Source organism: Rhinopithecus roxellana, chromosome 11 (assembly GCF_007565055.1).
Source record: "Rhinopithecus roxellana isolate Shanxi Qingling chromosome 11, ASM756505v1, whole genome shotgun sequence".
NCBI lineage: Eukaryota > Metazoa > Chordata > Mammalia > Primates > Cercopithecidae > Rhinopithecus > Rhinopithecus roxellana.
In genome coordinates this window covers 63,181,529-63,203,262 of record NC_044559.1, presented here as the reverse complement: position 1 = coordinate 63,203,262, position 21,734 = coordinate 63,181,529, and the positions used below count along the sequence as shown (strand labels likewise).

At 37.0% G+C, this 21,734-nt stretch overlaps 1 protein-coding gene across 2 annotated transcripts in view; it reads left to right on the top strand.

The window, feature by feature from the left end:
- The first annotated feature begins 433 nt into the window (after positions 1-433).
- RNLS (renalase, FAD dependent amine oxidase) overlaps positions 434-21,734 on the top strand; it is a 306,853-nt gene continuing 285,552 nt past the window's right edge. For both annotated transcript variants that reach the window (XM_010379623.2, XM_010379622.2), the window contains exons 1-4: positions 434-1,247; positions 1,998-2,103; positions 2,592-2,734; positions 12,830-12,988. In XM_010379623.2, the coding sequence (XP_010377925.1) occupies positions 1,130-1,247; positions 1,998-2,103; positions 2,592-2,734; positions 12,830-12,988 (526 nt within the window). In that variant the 5' untranslated portion in view covers positions 434-1,129. The remainder of the gene's footprint in view (positions 1,248-1,997; positions 2,104-2,591; positions 2,735-12,829; positions 12,989-21,734) is intronic.

The window sequence follows — 21,734 nt, the reverse complement described above, 5'->3', positions numbered from 1 at the left end:
ATGTCTTCTTAGTCATATATGCCCGCCTACATTTTCTTCTAGTTCTTTCATTAGATATATCTAGTATTAATTCATCACCCATTTGATACATGGTTTTTTTTTTTTCATGATGGGGACATGAAGTAAATATTCTGATTTTTAAATGTTTCCATTATAATTGGCTACCATTGTCAATTTTCTTATTGATTCTGATACTTGTTCAGTTTCTTAGTTTTCCAGGTAATAACTTATCTGCAAGTCAGTGTAACTTAATTATTTATTTTTTAATAGCTCAGTATTCTCATTGCCTTCTGTTGTTTCATTGAGAACTTACAGTACAATGTTAGGAGGGGGAAAAAAACAATGGGAATGGCACCAATCCTTCTCTTGTTCATCTTTATATTCCTTAGAACATACGGAATGCGTTCTGATATAGAACTTATTGAAGAGTAATTTGGAATTTTCTGATGAATCAACCGTTGTCTTTAATCTTCACAAGTTTGAAAGGTATACGTTATTGTTCCCATTTCCCAGACGGAGAAATTGAGGTTCAGGAAGGTTACACAAAGTCCCGAGTCTAAGAAAAATGTCTCCCAGATTCCAAAAGATGTTTCTATTTTGCTAATAGTGGCCGTTCAAGCATTAGAGGAAAGGTTGCCCGTGGTATCGCTGGTGTTGCTTCTTCCCACTTTCAAATCTAGAATAGTAAAATTGCAAAAATCCCAACAGGCATGAGAGTTATCGCAGTAGATAGGGTAGGTTGGTTCTCTGTTGTGGTCAAAGTCAGCTCTGTGGCGAGGCGGGTTCTCCCAACAATAGCCCACACCATTTCCAAGCTTTTCTGGGCGACGTGCAGCCCGGAGTGTGGAACTTCTCTGGATGCGCCCGGCCCCCAAAGCGAGGAGACAGACAGCCCCGATTCTCCGCAGCCCCAGGTTTACTCGTCAAGGACCGAGGGGCCTCTGAGCTCCGACCGCCTCCTCTCCGCCCCCTGCAGGCCGGCCGGAGGGACAGCTCAGGGCACAGGTCGGCGAAGGGAGCACGGAACCAAAGAGCGCTAGCGCCGGTCCGGCCGCCTTTCCACAAAGTCCGGGCCGGGCCGGTCCGCCCCGCCGCGGAGACTCAGGACTGATCGCGGCTCCCTATCGCCATGGCGCGGGTGCTGATCGTGGGCGCCGGGGTGACAGGAAGCTTGTGCGCTGCGCTGCTGAGGAGGCGGACTTCCCGTCCCTTGTACCTTGCTGTGTGGGACAAGGCTGAGGACTCAGGTGAGTTGTCTAAACGCCGAAACCTGGGAAAAGAGGCCAGCCGGCCGGGCCGCTGAGGTGGTGTGGGCTGCATCCGAGAAAGTCTAAGGCGTCAATGCTAGACCCTCAGCTCCCTGAGAGGCAGTGTAGCCCGGCCCATGGGCCCAGTTGCGCGCCTCGTCACGTGATCGGGGAGCAGCCCGGGAAAAGGCCCAAGAAGGGGCGAGGGTGGGGGCGGAGCAGGAGTACTCCGCGCTCTACAGAGGGAGACCTGAGAGAGCGGCGTGGGAGAGGCCCCGACCCAAGTTTGCAAAGCTTGGGCCTACTGCTGTCGCTAATAAATAGATTTTTGCCTTGGTCTGTCTATTGGCTTTGCAACTTTCTGCAGATTATGAGACTACCAAAGTGATCACAGACCAAGACTTTCTGAAGATCTAGTTTGCAGAATCCTGTCATTCTGATGAAGATTGACTGCATGAATGAAAGAGCATTAGCTGACTCATTTATTCTGACATTTCATTCATCATTTTTAGTTTCATCCATTCACTGACTCCTGTTACTAAATATGTGCTCTATAATGGTGCTGGACGCTGTTACATTGTTCATGACTCCTTTTCTTCTAAAATCTCACCATCTATCAAATACTTCAAGTTAAAAAAGTTTCTTAAGATATTTTTGAAGTAATCTGTTTGGGGTAGCCTAAGGTGCATTGAATTAATTGCTAAGGCTCATTCTAATGCAGTAAGACATTTTCCTGTGGATTAATTCAAGGTGGAAGAATGACTACAGCCAGCAGTCCTCATAATCCTCAGTGCACAGCTGACTTGGGTGCTCAGTACATCACCTGTACTCCTCATTATGCCAAAAAACACCAACGGTGAGTTAGTTACGAGAAGTGGAATCAATCTTAGCAGTTGTATGATGTCATAGGGTTGTTGTGAAGGTTAGATTAGCTGATAAATGGAACACAGTAAGGGCTCAATAAATATCAATTACTATGTTGGTGTTATGGAAGAAGGCAACTAGCTGTGATGGGGGTCAATCTTCTGAACCAAATTTAAAATTGATATCCTAAATACATTTGTTTGCTTTCATAAACTTTACTTCAAAAATGTACTTACAGAGAAATAGGCCTTTGACTAATGTCAGCAAAAGACCCATGGATTCTCAAAACATTTCTCTTCTTCACCTGTATTATAAGTTTTATTTAACACAAAATATACATTTTATTTAATACAAAATATTCATAGGAAGATATCTATGATTTTGAATTATAACCTCTGAGAATTATTGAAAGAAAATATAGTCTTTTAGAGCTATTCATGGTATATAATTACATTAAATATACATATTGATTTATTTCAGTTTTTATGATGAACTGTTAGCCCATGGCATTTTGAGGCCTCTAACCTCGCCTATTGAAGGAATGGTGATGAAAGACGGAGACTGTAACTTTGTGGCACCTCAAGGAATTTCTTCAATTATTAAGCATTACTTGAAAGAATCAGGTGGGAGTAAGATTTTCTCTGCCTAAATTTTAAAATTAGCATTTAAAAACAAGTTACACACATAGTTACGTATTAATACTACACAGGAAGTTATAAAAATTAGGTGCTATATTTGCTGATCAATAGCTAGTCCTTCCCCAAAGTAATCATTGATAAGTTTCCAGTGTATATTTCCAGAACAATGTTTATGCATCTCTCTATTGAGCTACATGGCTGTCTCTATTTATCTGTAATGTAGATATTATAGATGTGTATATATATATATATACACGTATATATTTCTTTATATTCTTTTAAAAATATACTCAAAGGGGATAATTTTACATAAATGATTCTATACCTTGTTTGACTCATATCTTGGATCTATTTTCATATCAGCAAATTTAGTGTAATCCATTTTCTTTAATGATTGTCTAGTATTTATGACATATGTGTACCATCATTTATTTAACTATTAGCTTTCTGGTAAATATTTAGGCTGTATGGGGTTGGAAGATTGTTTTGGTTTTTGCTAATACAAACATTGCTGCATGTCTACTGTTGACATGCTTTTGGAAGCATACCTTTATTTAGGATCAGTTCCTCACAGAAGAATAGCTATGCCAAACGATATGTGCATTTTTAACTTACCTAGGTTGTGCTGTGTATTCATCTTAGAAAACATCTCACCAATAGTGATGAGAATGTTTCTTTCCCCACATCTGGGTATAATGGAAATTTTTAATTTTTGCTAGTGTAATAGGTTAAAAATTGGATCTCTTTGTGGTTTTAGTTTGCGTTTCTTTAATTATAAGTGAGTTTATGCATTTTTTTGTTTTATTAGCCAGCTCTTTGCAGTTTTCTTCTGTGAATGTCTTATTCATAACCTTTACCTATTTTCTATTAGGATTTTCATTTGTTCCTTATATGTTTTATGAGTGTTTTTGAAAATGGACCTTTTAAAAAAGAAGATAGAATTTTTCTTGGATAATTGATGATCTTTTTTTAAAACAGAATGAAGCTTCTTGATGAATCATAATTCACTTAAGTACTCGAGTCAAGATAACTGAGAAAGGATGTAGGCTAAGAATTTTTTTTATAAGCCATTTCCAGCATAATTACTGTTTTGGTCTTTATCATCAAATATTACTTATTGAGAACCTCAAGAATCCTTGATACTGGGCATCAGAGAGGTTAGTGAGATTGAAGAAATAACATGAGAACATAATAAATACCATTCTGGCTTAAACTGTTTCTCCATTTGAGATTCAGTATATGATGGTTTATTAGACTATTCCAGAGAAACAGAACTAATAGGGTATATATGTATATGTGTATGTGCATGCGTGTGTGTATGTGTGTATGGATAAAGAGAGAGATTTATTATAAGGAATTGGCTCACATAATTAAGGAGGCTGGTAAGTCCCAAGATCTGCAGGATGATTCAGCAAGGTAGACACCCAGGAAATCTCATGGTATAGTTCTAGTCCAAGGGCTGGCAGGCTCAAGACTCAGGAAGAGCCAGTGTTTTAGTTCTACTCTAAAGGCTGGAAAAAAGCTGATGAGCCAGTTCAAAGGCTTTCAGGCAGGAAGAATTCTCCTTTATGTGAAGGAGGATCAATGCGTTTGTCCTATTTAGGCCTTCAACTGATTGAATGAGGCCCACCTACATTAGGGAGGGCAATCTACATTATTTGATCTACTGATAATAAATGTTAATCTCATCTAAAAACATGCTCATAGAAACACCCAGAATAATGTTTGACCAGATATGTAGGCACCCTATGGCCAAGTCAAGTTGACACATAAAATTGACCATCACAGATGGTGACACTATTGAACGTTTTATAGAATGTTACTATCAGCTTTATGTAGTGTGGCCATATCACTTTAAAAAATCTCGTTTCCACCATGATTTTCCCTTGACCCAGGTTGGGTGAGTATACTTACTGAAATCATCAGGTACTTACTATCCGATATTCATGCATGCATGTGCAGGAGCTTAGAAAATGATAACCCAAAATGAAGCCCTCAGAAGTTGTTCTTTGACCTTCTCCTGCCCTCCTATCTCTGGCCTGCACTCATCCCTGAGGGTAGCTCTAGAAAATAGAATCTCTTTTCCCAAGGCAGGTCACAGAAATAAGAACTCCCTTTCCCCACAAACCAGCCATAAAGCCTAAAACTATCACTGTAGCTTTCCCCTGCCTTCCTTTGTAAAAACTGGTCATAAAGAAATTATCTGACCTACCATGTTTGATTGTAGCTCATAACAGTTCCAGAGAGGGTCATGACCCATAGCCATAAAGAAAGAATGCTGCATAGAGAGGTCAAGAAGAATCTAGACAGACAGACCTTGATGGGTTTCACCAGTTTTTTAGCCATAGATATAACCCTTTGTCCAATCATATTGCTGCACAGCTGTCCATACTTTGTTGAATCTAAGCAAAAAAAGTTGACTCCTGTATCTTTGGGTCTTCAGTCTGAAGGTTTCAGTGTGCCAAGACCAGCTCGGTTGGGGAGACCCTAACTAGCAGCGCTAGAGGAATTAAAGACACATACACAGAAATATGGAGGTGTGAAGTGGGAAATCAGGGGTCTCACAGCCTTCAGAGCTGAGAGTCCCAAACAGAGATTTACCCACATGTTTATTAATAGCAACCCAGTCATTAGCATTGTTTCTATAGGTATCAAATTAACTAAAAGTATATCCCTTATGGGAAACAGAGGGATGGGCTGAATTAAAGGAATAGGTTGGGCTAGTTAACTGCAGCGGGAACATGCCCTTAAGGCATAAATCGCTTATGCTATTGTTTGTGGCTTAAGAATGCCCTAGAACTTAAAGTATAATAAAATAAATAAATGAATAAAACGTCACCAAAAAAAAAAAAAAAAAAAAAAGAAAAGAAAAGAATCCCTTTAAGAGGTTTTCCGCCCTGGGCGGGCCAGGTGTTCCTTGCCTTCATTCTCATAAACCCACAACCTTCCAGCTTGGGCGTTAGGGCCATTATGAACATGTTACAGTGCTGCAGAGATTTTGTTTATGGCCAGTGTTGGGGCCAGTTTATGGCCAGATTTTAGGGGGCTTGCTCCCACCACAGTGTCATGCAAAACTATGATTAAATAAATTTGTGTGCTTTTTCTCATATTAATATGCCTTTTGTCAGTTGATTTTTGTTGAACTTTCACCCAACACATGCAGACATACGTACATGCATACATACATACATACATATATCCTTTTGTTCAATAAACATTTATTGAATACTTACTATAATGCCAAACGTTGTTCTAGGTACTAATGATACAAGAACCAATGTCCTTGCCTTCATGGAGTTGATGTCCTGGCAGAGAAACATCCTTGAATACATTGTGTCTGTCTCCTTATTTTGTTAGGTGTTTGGGAGAATACATATGTTTTAACTTTCAATTTTGCTTTTTAAGCTTTTGAGGAAGAGATTATTTTTAATTCCTTATAGCTCACTCAGAGCCTAATAGTACCTTGTACCTAGTAGGTAGAGTGATATAAATGTTAAAAATTTATTTTACATCAAGTTCATGGTCTATTTAACTTGAGTTTATATAAATTTTTCTTTCCTTTTTTAATGTTATTTTTGTAATACTTCAAGATTCTTTTTCTCCTCTACCCCGATCTATTATTATAGGATTTGTTGGACTACCTATAATATTTTAAATTTTATAATTATATCACTTTTAAGCATTCTTTAAGTCCATTTAAAGCTTTCTATTCTATAAATGGTCCACAAAAACATTTTGGTTTGTCCACACAGTAAGCTAAGACAGTCCTTGATATCAGAATGACCTGGATTCCAGTTAATGTCCTACCATCACTTTCTGTCCCTGTAATATTAGGAGAGTTTAAAATCTGTACCTCAGTTATTTCACTGAAAAAAATGAGGGTAATGGAATGAAAAAATTAAGGTACTTACTACAGAATGTAATGGAAGTTCTTACTATAAGGTGTTGTGAGGAATTAATGATATAATGCACTCAAATTCAAGCAAATAGTAAGCCAGTCACATAGTAATCTCTTGATAAATGTTAGTTTAAAAAATTTTCTACTTGAATGAAGCTGACCTTCACATATTCCTCACTTTAAGAAATCAAATTGCCAACTATTTTCAAAAATACTCTATATTTTGGAATCTAGTTGCGTTTAAAACCCCACAATCTGATGGACCAACCAGTGGTCATTCAGATTGGGACCAGACTCCTGGGGAAATTATTTGTCTGGGATATGCCTAATCAGGCATGCTTTAGAATAGGTTCAAACCTTTAAACCAATATTTAACTAGACCAATTTCCCAGAACAAATAGTAAAGGGTAAGAGAAATAGATACTTTATTCTTGACCTTATGTTCTATTTTAATTTGTTGTCTGATGTGTTCACATTAACCTCATTGCAGATAAAACTGTATTTATTGGCATGAGTTTCACTGACTGCCTGCCTTCTCCATTAATACAATCTTCTTGAGTGAGTGAAACATGATTTTCTTTTGTTCTTTTTTTTTTATAATAGTTGTCATTATGCTGGGGTGAGAAATGACAATAGCAAAAGTGATTCTAGCTATCAGTTATTAAGTGCTAACTATTTATCTGACACTACCTTAGGTACTTTACATATGTAATTTCTAATTCTCACAGTAAATTTTCAAGGGAGTTAATCATCATCCCTATTTATTAATGCAGAGAATGAGACTCAGGTACTTTGTCTAAGGTGGCTTGGCTAGTTGGTAACAGAACCGGAGCGCCCTTGCAATTAATCATGTTGTTTTTTTTCTATTAAGTCTCTCATGGAGGGCAATGAGAGGTGCTCATACTCTCCAATTTAACATCTATTTTGTAGAGCTTTCTCTTTCCTTACTGATTATTTTCCTACAGTAGGAAGATTGTACCCATTGCACCTGGTGCTACGTGTCAGTAGACACATGGTTCAATAGAACAACCTCATAGTTCCCTGTGCCCCTAGTTTCCCTCTTTCATCAGTTAATTCCTGACATAGGGTGAAGTGGATATTAAAAAGTAATACCACCTTAGTTCTTTGTGCAACCTGGAAAATTGGTCACCTGATGGTTCCTGCATATGACATTTGGAAAATGATGGACCAGGTCCTTTTGCTTTTGAATAAGGTCCCATGTTATTAAGTTATTCATAAAAAGATGAATTTAGCCTCCAGGACACAGAGTAAGAAGCTTTCATTTAGCTTTTTCTACCAACAGGGAGGACTGTTGCTGAATTTATTTGTTTTTATTTTATCATCTACCTAAAAAGGACATTGGCTAGCGATCCGATCTGGAAAGTCAACATGTGCAATGTAACCTGTCAAAGTTGACAGGATCAATTTATTAGAAAAAATGGTTTAGGTGGCAGATGCCATTAGCTAGGACTGGCTTCTATATGGTAATATTTACTTTTATTATTCTCTCTCTTTTTATTTTTGTGCCTATTTTCTTTCTAAAATTGATAGAGGGGAAGTGAGTCTGGGTGGTTCTGTCTCAAAATTTCTCCCAGCGGGTGATCTTGGCACTTATCTGTAGTGATGTCCTTTTTAGAGAAGCTAGAGGATGGCATGAAAACCAGGTTAAGCATTCTTCTATTTACTTCAAGCTGTGTAGTCAGTTAGACATGGTTCACATCACTTCAGGTCCCATCTGAGCAGTTCTGACTGCTGCTCACTAAAACCTATTTGTGGGAAATCATAGGAGAAACATAAACTTGGATTTTCTCCTTAAAATGGAGGAAGGCCAGGGATAAAATTGAATAAATATATAACAGAAACACATTTGCCTTTGTAAAATGTTTAAACCTTCTTAGACTTCTGATATCTTTATAGCTATCTGAAGATCATTTTATTCTAATTAAATATTATGTGCTGGGGAAACAAGAGTCAATAAGAGACATGATCCTGGCCTCTGTTAATGTAGAGTATAGTGGGAAGAAAAGACATTAAACTAATTATACAAACAAAGAAAATATGCATGATAAATGTTAAGAAGAAAGAGTGAGAGCATTATGAGAGAGCTTACAATAAAAGGACCTAGACCAGTAGGTTTTAGAGGAGTGATGGGGTAGATGTGTTAGGGAAAGCATTCCTGAAGAACTGATATTTTCATGGGTACCTGAAAGGTGAGCAAGAGGGAATTAGGCTGAGAGCTGAATGAGTTCATTCATTCAGCTGAGAGCTGAATGAATTAGGCTGAGAGCTGAATGAGTTCCATGCAGTGGGCACATCAAATTGGAACTGTTCTGAAGTAGTAGGAGGAGGTTAGTGCATTCAAGGAATAAAAGGTCATTGTGACTGGAGGGTAGTGAGTGAGGGAGAAAGTGGTAAAAGATGATACTAAAGACTAAGGCAGGGCCAGATTATACGGGGCTTTGTAAGCATGTAAAGATTTTATACTCTGAGTACAATGGGAAGCCATTGAAGGGTTTTGTGCAAGGGAGGGACATGGTCAAATTTACTAAGCTCAGAAGTAACTCTTGAGACAATTTATTTATCTCTTTTAAAATTGAGTTTTCCAGAACTTATAGATTTAAACATATCGTCTTTATGAAAGTTATTAATTACTTTCACAAGGAAATGCCACTTTCCCAAAAACTTTGCTCTGAGCAGTTGGAAAGGAAACATTTCTGGTTAATAAGAGAGGCTATACTATGTCCTCTACCTCTTGATAAATGCTACTTTTGGGGCAGTTTTGCCAGTGGTGTTTGGTTTGGGCCTGTCCACCTACCCCAGTGGTTCTCATACTTTAGTGCGCATGATGACAAGACTAAGGGAACTTGTTAAACACAGATTGCTAGGCTCAATTCCTAGAGTTTCTTATTCTGTATGGTTGGGTTGGGGCCCAGGAATGTGCATTTTCTAGTATATAGGTGCTGCTGGTCTGGGGTCCGTACTTAGAGAACCACTGATATATATATATACACCTTGCAGAACACCTTGTGGCCATTGGGATACATTTTCAAGGCATTCATCTGGGGCATGAAGAATTTTCTAGGATTGTGAACTTAAGTCCCCTTAAACACACACTCATGCCAGCAACAACAACAGCATATTTTTCTTTTCAAAGGAATATTATGAGAAAACATAGAATCAGTTGACTTAGCTGAGGTCTGGGACAGGGCCACGGACTAAGTGAGGCAAGTAGGGTGAGACATCCTAAATAAATAAAAACAGAGTGAAGCAGAGCTACCCTTGTTGGAATAAAGAAGATGGTGGATATGTGTTGAAAGTGCAGATTATTTGCACCTTCCCCAAGCAGGGGCCTTAGAAAAGCCCTCAGGCAAGACGGAGTACTGTTTACAAGCCTCTTGCTCTAATCTTTGAACAGAATGATACACACTGCCTTGAATAGAGATTGATCCCTTGGGCTATCTAGAACTATGTTTCTTCTAACATTTACATTTGATTTTTAAAAATTGGAGTGCTTACTAGGGTGTAGCATTATTTAAGGGTCAATGAAAGAGATAAAGGTGTATGAGATCTGAAGACGAGACATGAAGGAGTCTTGAGTATTATTACATAGATAAGATATAACTAAAGCATGCAGATATTTTGAATCAATGTCAAAATGAGTAGTAAAGCAGTGATGGTTGAAGAATATCATAGAGAGGAAGGATCACACTGAGCTGGAGTGGCTACAGAAAGAAAGCTTTGGGATGAACTTTAGTTGGATTTTTAGTGACTGGGAACATGAGATTACCCAGGTAAAGATGAATAGGATCTTTCAGTGTGCTTTTTTCCTCCCTCATTACATCTTCATTTCTTTCTTTTTCTATACACAAAGCTAAATAAAAGTAGATTTACTTGTAAATCAAATTTTTTTGAAAACTGGAAGGTGAGTACTAGTTTACTAAGAAGACTTAATGACCTAATTGTACTTTCTTTCAGTTTATGGTTCGTAATTCATTCTTTTTATTTTAAGTTTTTTGAGACAGAGTCTTGTTGTGTTGCCTAGGCTGGAGGGTAGTGGTGCAATTTCAGCTCACTATAACCTCTGCCTCCCAAGTTCAAGTGATTCTTGTGTCTCAGCCTCTTGAGTAGCGGGATTACAGGCATGCACTACCACACCCAGCTAGTTTTTGTATTTTTAGTAGAGACAGGATTTCACCATGTTGGTCAGGCTGGTCTCGAACTCCTCACCTCAAGTGATCCACCCACCTCAGCCTCCCAAAGTACTGGGATTACAGGTGTGAGCCACCGTGCCTGGCCTCATAATTCATTATTTTAAATAAATACATACCTAATAAATTCTATGCTATGTATGCTATATACTATACATAGAAGCAAAACAGGTGTAATTTGTAGCTCATGGGGTTTACAGATTAAAAGGGGAGACAATATTAAAGAAATAATTGTTAAAATGTCCTTGTGTTAAGTGCTAAAAAGGAAAATGTTATGGGAGGGTACTCTAGAGTATGTTTCTAAATTCTGATTCTTCTTAATGAAGACAAATGATCTATTGATGAGAACTTGCATTTCCCTTACAGAGAACTTTTTTCAGGTCCTTTAATAGGAAATATTAATTCCTTTGATAGGGAATATTGCTCTTCTTGTTTCATTGCTAACACACATGTTTACTGAAATGTATACTTGTTCTGCAAAAATGATGAGCTGTAGAGTCAGATGGATATAGTTTTAAATCATGGCATGCTATTTCTCAATCTATTTCCTTGTCTGTGAGATGAATTAGTATAATGTGTACCAAGCAGCTGGCATATAGTAGCTGCTTAATGAAAAGTAGCTATAGTTATTGTTTTTATTTTTATCGTTAATTGTAGTAGCAGTTTTTGATTCAGAGCAGGCACTGATAGGGAGGTCCAAGGATACCAGGTAGGGATGAATTCCCACTAAATTAGAAAGATAGTAAAGGTACATCTAGTTCTAGATCCTAGATCCTTGAGGAATTGCCATACTGTTTTCCATAATGGTTGAACTAGTTTACAATCCCACCAACAGTGTAAAAGTGTTCCTATTTCTCCACATCCTCTCCAACACCTGTTGTTTCCTGACTTTTTAATGATTGCCATTCTAACTGGTGTGAGATGGTATCTCATTGTGGTTTTGATTTGCATTTCTCTGATGGCGAGTGATGATGAGCATTTTTTCATGTGTCTGTTGGCTGCATGAATGTCTTCTTTTGAGAAATGTCTGTTCATATCCTTTGCCCAGTTTTTGATGGGGTTGTTTGTTTTTTTCTTGTATATTTGTTTGAGTTCTTTGTAGATTCTGGATATTAGGCCTTTGTCAGATGAGTAGATTGCAAAAATTTTCTCCCATTCTGTAGGTTGCCTGTTCACTCTGATGGTAGTTTCTTTTGCTGTGCAGAAGCTCTTTAGTTTAATTAGATCCCATTTGTCAATTTTGGCTTTTGCTGCCGTTGCTTTTGGTGTTTTAGACATGAAGTCCTTGCCCATGCCTATGTCCTGAATGGTACTACCTAGGTTTTCTTCTAGGGTTTTTATGGTATTAGGTCTAACATTTAAGTCTCTAATCCATCTTGAATTAATCTTCATATAAGGAGTAAGGAAAGGATCCAGTTTCAGCTTTCTACTTATGGCTAGCCAATTTTCCCAGCACCATTTATTAAATAGGGAATCCTTTCCCCATTTCTTGTTTCTCTCAGGTTTGTCAAAGATCAGTTATGCACATGTACCCTAGAACTTAAAGTATAAAAAAAAAAAAAAAAAGAATGCACAAAAACAATAAATCCAGAATGGTGGTTGCCTCCAAGATAGGAGAGAAATAGGATGAGGGAAGGGGTACATATTGAGGAGGGAGTGTTCCAATTGCATAATTAATTTTTACTTAACTGAAACAAATAGGACAAAATATAAAGATTTGACAAGGCTATATAGTAAGTACACAGGTATCTGTTATATTATTCTAATTTTCTGTGTGTTTGTAATATTTCATAATAAAAAATGTTAACAGGAAAAAAAAAAAAGAAAGATAGTAAAGGAAGAGTGTTTGAGTACTGTAGAAGACAGTCTGGGCCATTTTGTTCACTTGAATGGATTCAGTTTGTGACTACTCATATCCCCCTCATTCATATGTGAAATTCTGATAATGGGGACATGATTTTGCTTTTGGAACAGGTGCAGAAGTATACTTCAGACATCGTGTGACACAGATCAATCTAAGAAATGACAAATGGGAAGTATCCAAACAAACAGGCTCCCCCGAGCAGTTTGATCTTATTGTACTCACAATGCCAGTTCCTCAGATTCTGCAGCTTCAAGGTGACATCACCAACTGTGAGTCTGTGTTTGCCATTTACCTGCCTCAGAGAATGGGATTTCTTTGATAAAGCATGAATTTGGTTTAACTCTCTTAGCAAAGGACCAGTGATAGACTATTGATTTGCCTGTCTTTAACACTGATACTTATGGCCCTCTTTGTGATGTTAGTCTAGGCCAAAATGAAACCCATAGGATTTTTTTTTAACTGGTTAAAAGTTGAACACTTTTCTTATTGCCCATGTCTTCAACAAGTCAGTATTATTGATGGATATGCAATGATTTCGCCTAAAGAAAGAGCGGTGTTTATGGCCGTTTTTAAGAAACGGTTTTTATGTACAAGTGCTTGCTTGGATCGCCTCATTTCCTATGTTCTTGTTCTCTGGGTTGCTCTCTGATTGTATTTACTTCTGTTTGAGGCAGTTGCCTAGCCCTTCTGTGAATGAGAGGCATGAGAAGGAATGGGTGAGAGGGGATGAGTAATTTATGCTGAAGAAGCTAAAATTATGCCAGAAGAGCCAAATTTTAATAAAACAACTAAAATTCAAAGACAATTTTTATCCTTGCTAAGTCTTTGGATACTGCAATTGGTTTAGCATTATTCACTTTACCTTAGATAGTAACCTTTGTTTAATTTCTTTTTGATATAAAATGTGGTGGTAAAAGTGTGTACAGAGGGTCTGATTTCCTGTCTTTCCCCAAAGTAGACGCTAACCTACAAATACCAATTTAGAAATGTCATTTACCTGCTTATATCTTTCCTAGTTGACAGCAGCTATTTACTCTCAGAAGTGGTAATAGGGGAGGTGGTATAGCTAAGATTTTCTTAGGTAGATACCTAAGATTTTCTTCATGATTCCTGAGGGTTCCTGGTGCACTGCCACCAGAAACTTGTGATAAATCCACAGACATCTTTTTCCTGCCACTTTGACTCAGCACAGATGAGATGTAACTCAGTGCAGGTGGGATGGCAGTGGTAGAATTTGCACTTCTACTGCCAGAAATGCTGGGGATAGTGGGAAGGAGAAGAGAGTACGCCAGTGGCCACACTGGAATTTCTACTATACGTGTGAACAACGGGAGACTTTGGGTTTATTCTAAGTCAACTCTGAGATCCAGAGGTGAACAGGACAACAGTGTCATCAAAAGGCACATATGAGGAGTCCAAAAGCTAAAATTCCTGTACTAAGTAGTAGGAAGGGATTCAGATATGAGAAACCAAAAAGGAATAAAGGTATTAAGTACTAGGGCAGGGAGGATACATTTCTCCAAGAAGTTGCACTTGCTCAGTTAGCTTTTGTTTCATCAGGCCAGTTTTCCTTACTGATACCGCAATCCTAGCTGAGAGTGTTCATTTTAATCACAGAAACATAGAATTGAAGGGAGTCTTAGAGAGCATGTGGTCTCATCTTTTAGCCCTTGCATGAGTCCTCTTTTATTAAATCACTTTATTGAGTATAACTGACATACGAAAAGCTGTATATACTGTATACAGTGTGATGAATTTGGAGATAAGTATACATTCTTAAAACCATTACCACCATGTATGCCATCAACATATCCACATCACCTCCAAAAGCTTTTTCCCCTTTGTAAGTTATTTTTTTCTTTTGTAATAAGAATACTTAACATAGGCCAGGTGTGGTAGCTCATGCCTGTGATCCCAGCACTTTGGGAGGGCGAGGCAGGAGGGTTACTTGAGCCCAGGTGTTCGAGACCAGCCTGGGAAATATATCAAGACCTCATCTCTACAAAAAAAAAAAAAAGAAGAAGAAGAAAGAAAAAAAAAATGTAGCAAGGCATAGTGGCATGTGCCTGTAGTCCCAGCTACTCAAAAGGCTGAGGCGGGAAATTGCCTAAGCCTGGGAAGTGAAGGCTGCAGTAGGCCCTGATTGTGCCACTGCACTCTAGCCTGGGTGACAGAGCAAGACCCTGTCTCAAAAAAAAAAAAAAAAGGATATATAACATATTAGATGTACTATTTTAACAAATTTTGAAGTATACAATATTCAATACAATATTGAAGTAACAATATAAGATATTATTAACTATAGACACTAGGCTATACAGTGGATCTCCAGGATGTATTTATCTTGCGTAATTGAAACCTTGAAACTTTTGACTAAAGTGCCCTGTTTTTCCTTCCCCAACCCCCTGGAATAAGAATTATATAAAAAGCCCTAGCTGGCAACAATCTGGTGACCACATTACCTTTAGAATGGATGTGCCCCATCAGTATCATTGTGCCTCTGCCCATGACTTAAATTTCAAGAGAGCATCCTATTGACCTGACATTCCCCATGGCTAGGGAATTGCAGCATCTTGGATTATAATCCTGTTGCATTGCATGTAATCAGTGGGACAAAGTAACACTTCAAAGTAAATATAGGTACTGCTATGAAGAGAACTTGTGTGCTGAGTAATCAAGAACAATGACTGTTCACTGCATAGGTGTTCTTTAATATTGGTGAAATGAGTGAATGACCAATTGATTGACTGAATGAATGTGTTTCCAAAAGACCTTAGGAAAAACTTCACTGGTCCATGTTACTTCTTCACCTTCTCTGTAAAATTCTCATTAATAGAATCCCATAATAGACTTTTTTCTTATTCTTTTCATATTCTCTTTTCATTAAATGTGGATTTGTATGAAGAAGGAAAGAAAAGCTCTATATTGACAATGGACCTTATGTTTTAATGCTTTTTATGTAAATCTGAATTTGGTTTGCTAATAAGTTGTTTAGGATTTTTGCATTCATGTCCATGAGAGTGATTGAGCTGTAGTATTTTTTCTTGTATTAATTTCTCCAGTTGTTGGACATGGAGGTATGTAGGTCTCATATAATTATTCGGGCAATGTTTCCTGTTTCTGTTCAGGGGAAGCATTTTTATACAAGTCTGGTGTTGTTTCTTTCCTAAATGTTTAGAAGAATTCACTAGTAAAACCATTTAGGCCTAGAGTTTTCTTTGTGGTAAAGTTTTAAATTACAGATTCCATTTCTTAAAGGAATCTATTCAATTTGTTTATTCTGTTTTTTCTCAAGGTGCTAGAATACCATGATATAATCTTTTTTTATTTTTTTTTTAGCTTTTATTTTAGGTTTGGGGGTACATGTGAAGGTTTGTACATAGGTGAACATGTGTCAGTCTTGTTCATATGGCTCGCCAGTTATCCCAATGCCACTTATGAAATAGGGAGTCTTTTCCCCATTGCTTGTTTTTGCAGTAGACCTTATTTTTTAAAATACTAGTTGTTTATGCTTAAGTTCAGATCTGAAAATTGTGTTTACATATTCCTTTGACTTTCATTAATTTAATTCGTTCTATACATTCATTTTAATTCATTTACTTTTTATCAATTTACTTATTTTCAAATAGTATGTTGCTCTATATGAAGTTCTATTTACCAGGTAAGAAGGGTGTCCTGAATCATGCCAGGAGTATGAATTGACATCCTTTTTGGTACTCCAGCTGCTCACTCTCTCCTTCATCCAGTGTGTCTGGGAAGTCCAATCTAATATCTATATGCCCTAGAATTGAAATCTTAAATCTTTGAGAGAACTTCAGATTTCTCATAACTTTGCTATTACAAAAAAAAAAAGATGACATCTTGGTTTTAAATTGGAATACTTTCCTGTTAAAACCTTAAATATCTAAAACATCTTTTCAGGTCTCTGAACAATATAGCTAAAAGCTGGATTTTGCTTTCCTTAACAAAGGTTAAAACAAACGTTTCTTAGAAAAATTGCTTGGTAATAGCTATTCCCAGGCCTGACAAAAAGAACTAGAAGGGTACACCATATTATGTTCACATCAAGGGTCTGGGTGCAGAATGTTCACCCTGTCTCTGGTGGATTTTTGTTGCCGTTGTTTTGGTTTGTTTTTATGCATGCATCCAAATCACCTGGAAGACTTATTAAAACAAAGATTACTGGACCACAGTCTGAGGTTCTGGTTGTATGGAGGTATGCATGGACAATTTGCATTTTTTACAAGTTTCTAGGTGATGCTGAAGATTCGGTTCAAAGCCACACTGTAAGAATTATTATTAATACCTTGCCTTAGCAACTCTACTTGTTTCTGGAACAGAGCAACTGATGTATCTTCAAAAAGTGACTTGCCTTGTAAACAAGTGATGCTACTGTGCAACCAGTGTTGAGAACTGCTGTCGTAAAGCATCAGCCTGTCCAAATAATTTGTGTCTCTTTTCCTCACATTTGCACCTTTGCCTTGCGTGTATTGATTATATGAACCCATGCGACACCTCATCTTGGATTACTCTTGAGTCTCTGCCTTATGCTCTTCCCTGCTTGGGACTTCGTGGCTCACCTCTTCCCTGACTTCTTCCCCAACCCCTAAGACACACCTCTTAAAACAAAACAAAACAAAACAACACCACAGCAGCACACACACACAAAGTAGCTTTAAGATATAAGTCACATACCATATAGTTCACCTATTTAAAATGTATAATTCAGTGGTTTTTAGTATAATAACTGATACAGGCAACCATTATCAATGCCTGTAATTAGTAAATTTTGGAATATTTTTGTCACCTCAAAAAGAAATTCTGTCTCATTTAGCTATCACCCCCATCCCTCCATCCCCATCCCTGCCCCCAGCCCTAAGCAATCATTAATCTACTATCTGTCTCTATAGATTTCCCTGTTACCTGGATTCCAGATAAAAGCTTATGATGGAGCTGGAGGCCCTCATCCTTAGCAAATTACTGCAGGAGCAGAAAACTAAATAAGGCATGTTCTTACTTTTTTGTGGCTCTGTTTTGCCACTGTCTGCACAGATTTCACTTATTTTCTCCTGCTTTCATCATGTCTCACTGACCCTGGCCCATCAGGTCATTAAATTGTAGAGGGTACCTCATCTTTCCTGAAGCCTGTGAATTATAACAGAGTCTAGTGATGGTGGACAAAGCTTCAGGCCTGTGGGATGGCAGTGGGTATTGACATGCCTGTAGCTTTTGACTTTGTTGCACAGCTAACATTGACATTGGATTTGATAGAGAAATGGTTTTTTATGCCACTAATAGAAAACTGGTAATAAATATGTTTTATAGATCTTAGATTTGGAACTATAGAAGAAATTGTTTTCTAAGGAAGGGCATAGCTGCTGTTAAATTTTGAAAGCAAATTTTCCTTGAGTATCAGTTCTACTGTGCAGAAATAATATAGCTTATTTGCTAGTACAGTGTTTGATAATAATATAGAAGAAATTGGAATATGTATTAGATGCCTATAGGCAAAGTGGGAGACTAATTTGAATGATCTCTCCATGAATCTACTTCTAGTTTGTTGCCAAAGACATTTAAAGTAGGATAATTTATTGCCATGGAGGTTGGCAATAATTGGATTGATTTTTAGATTGTTTTAATAACATACTATAACATTTTATAAAAATACAGTATAGCCATCAGTCAGGACATTCATTTGTGCTGTAAATTACATATTCCAATATTTAAAAGCTGCATAGTTTTGTATATCAAGAGAGATCCTTTAACATTACATTTTGAAAGTATTTCTCAATATTTATATTAGTGACATCTAAAGCAACACCATGTCATAGACTGACTCCTGAATATGTTTAAGGGCCTGCTAATTAATAATTTTATTTAAATCTTTTTACATCTTATATTGTGTGTGTGTACTTGAGCTGTGTTTGGCTGAGAAAGATAACTTAACTCACCTACTCTTATTGCTTTCCTTTCTGTCTTTCCTGGGGTTTTTTGTGGCAATTTTTGCTTTATGATTTTATTTGATTCATACTAGACCTTCATTAAAATTATATCCTTTGACTTAAGTTCTCTCTTTAGTCTCATTTTAATTTTATTTTGCTTTCAAATGAACTTTTATAAATGAAATGTTCTTTCTTTTATTTTCATTTTTCTGTTGTATGCTTTTTCCTCTAAACTGTTCAGGGATATTTTACTTTAGAACCATCTCTTTTATATTTTTTATCTTTGAGCCCTGTAATTTCGTAAGTGTGTATCTTATTGTTACTAGTTTTGTGTTCATTTTTCATGGGCTATGTTGTCCATTTTTGCCTTGAACATTCAGCTTTTCTCTTATTTAGGTAAGTTTCCTTCTAATACTTATTTGAAGTTTTATTTCTGTTTCATTATTGTGATCTCAGAGTATCTACAAAAGCTTAAAGTATCTCCCTCTCAAAGCTTCTGTTTTCTCTTAACTCACTTTCAACTTTGATCTTTGCATTACTTTTTTTCTAGCCTTTTCTCCATGTCATCCATGTAATTTTCAAGAGTTCCTTTTGGCCCCTTCCTTGAGGTATTGTTCCAAAGAAGTCATGTATTATTTTACTGTTACGAACTAATGCCCGAGAGTCTTTTGAACTAATTTGCTTCCTGGCAAAATTTTTCCAATATGTATTTTTCATCAGCTCATTTCTTAGGTTCTGTTCTGTTGTCTTTCTCCTTTTGTCTGCATAGGTCCATTGTTAATCATTACTCATCTTTAAATGGGACCAATTCTGTCAATTCTGTGAAAAATAGTGTTGTGGGGCAAGACCAGGCTTTTCAATTAAGATATGTGTTCTCAGATCACTTCTTGTGTACATTTTGTAAATATGTACCTGCAAAAAATAGAATGGTAGTGACGACTAATATAATAATTTATTTATTAACAGAAAGATTTATAAATATTTTTAACTTGGAAAAAAGATTAAAATATGTATGTGTATATTTTTTCATCTATCAAAAATAATTTGACAAACATTAACATTGGCTATTGCTCAGATATGATTTTCATTTTCTTCCTTACAATTTTTTGAATAATCATAAATTTAAAAATACGAATAGTTTACTCTTAGTATAAAAAATGATATTGAACATGCACAGTGGCTCACGCCTGTAATCCCAGCACATTGGGAGGCTGAGGTGGGCGGATCACGATATCAAGAGATCGACACCATCCTGGCCAACTTGGTGAAAGCCATCTCTACTAAAAATACAAAAATTAGCTGGGTGTGGTGGCATGCACCTGTAGTCCCAGCTACTTGGGAGGCTGAGGCAGGGGAATAGCGTGAACCCAGGAGGCAGAGGTTGCAGTGAGCCGAGATTGCGCCACTGCACTCTAGCCTGGGTGACAGAGCAAGACTCCATCTCAAAATTAATTAGTTAATTAATTAATTTTAAAAAAAGAAAAGAAAGATACCATTGACACTTTTAAAAAATGTATCATGCTGAAAAGAAATAGATCTTCTTTTTTTTAGTGGAGGAGTGTTGTGGCATATGTAGGCTCTTTATGATGAAAAAGTTTAAGAATAATTGACTTTGTATATTTGATTGAGGATGAGGGTCTTTGGATGTTGTATTGAACTGACTCAATTCAGAATTGGACCCCCATGAAAATCATTTTGTGTTTACTTCATTGTTATGAAATAACTCTTGCTGGCACTAAAGACTTAAACTAGAATATCCCACAAGATCCTTTAACATCTGTGGGTCAAATCAAAGGGATTAAAACACGTGCTTTCTGTTTACTTTATAAATCTCAGTAATGACCTCAGTATGAAGAATTGGTTAACGTCTACCCTTCTCTCTGTGTTTTCTGGAAAAATCAGCTCTTATTTGATTATTAGACATCTTAGACTTCTATGAAAAAGACATCCACTTACAAAGCCATATATTGCCATCTAGTGTGTGAAATATATATTATAGTTCCCCCTTGGAATCTAAACTAGAGAGGACTATGAAAATGACAGAAACACAGAATAACACTATAACTATAATATAATTCACAAAACTGCATACCACAGGGAAATAAATTTAGGCCCATTAGAATTAAATAACTTACCAAAAAGTGCTTAATTAATGAGTAACAGAACTAGGAATGTGCTACATGATTCACATTTGTACAGACTTATGAACAGCCCCTTATCTATAGCTTTATGTGTTTTTCTTCTCATTCTCATTCTCTTTCTCTCTCTTTCTAATCATATGTAGCCTTTAGGATTAACATAAGTATCATATCTTACGTGAAAGAATTCCCTTTCCATTATAGAGTGGTCTGGTTTTTCTGTCATCTAACTCTTTCTCTAGTTTGCTTCTTATGGAAGAAATAGATGTAATTTTTTTTTGGCAATTATTTATTACAGTTATTAAACTTTCTCCCAGCTGGGAGAATAGAGAAACCTCATGTATCATATTGTGACCCTCTTATGATTTACTTTCTGGTTCTATAATGTGCTACTTTCTCTATATTCATATTACAAAGATTAGATCACTTAATCCTCAAAGTAATCCTAGGCATTATTATTGTCTCAATTCTTAGTGAAACTGAGATGTGAACCTCAGTAAAATGACTGCAGAGCTTGTACTCTAACCACTGGTATGCATAGCTCTTCCATGTGTACTTGATCTTCCCCTCTGCCATGCACAGAAATTCCTCAAACCCCTGACCCTTAAACATTAGTTTCAGGAATTCCTAATCTCTCCTCCTAGTTTTGCTTCTAGTTATAGCACTCATCTCCACCCCCTGAACCTCTGATTTTCAGGGATTCACAAGTTTAATCCTGCAAGAGAAAGATGCTTTACTTTCTCGTGTGTGTGTGTGTGTGTGTGTGTGTGTGTGTGTGTGTGTATTTGCAGTCATTCCAACCTTTCAAAACACAATGTTGAGCTTCTCTTTCCTAGATTGGAGGATGGGGAAAGGAGTGAGTTTGTTTTCCCTAAATAATTTATCCTGGTAAGTTCTTTAATTTCTAGTTGCTATGTGATAGCAAAGATGTAATA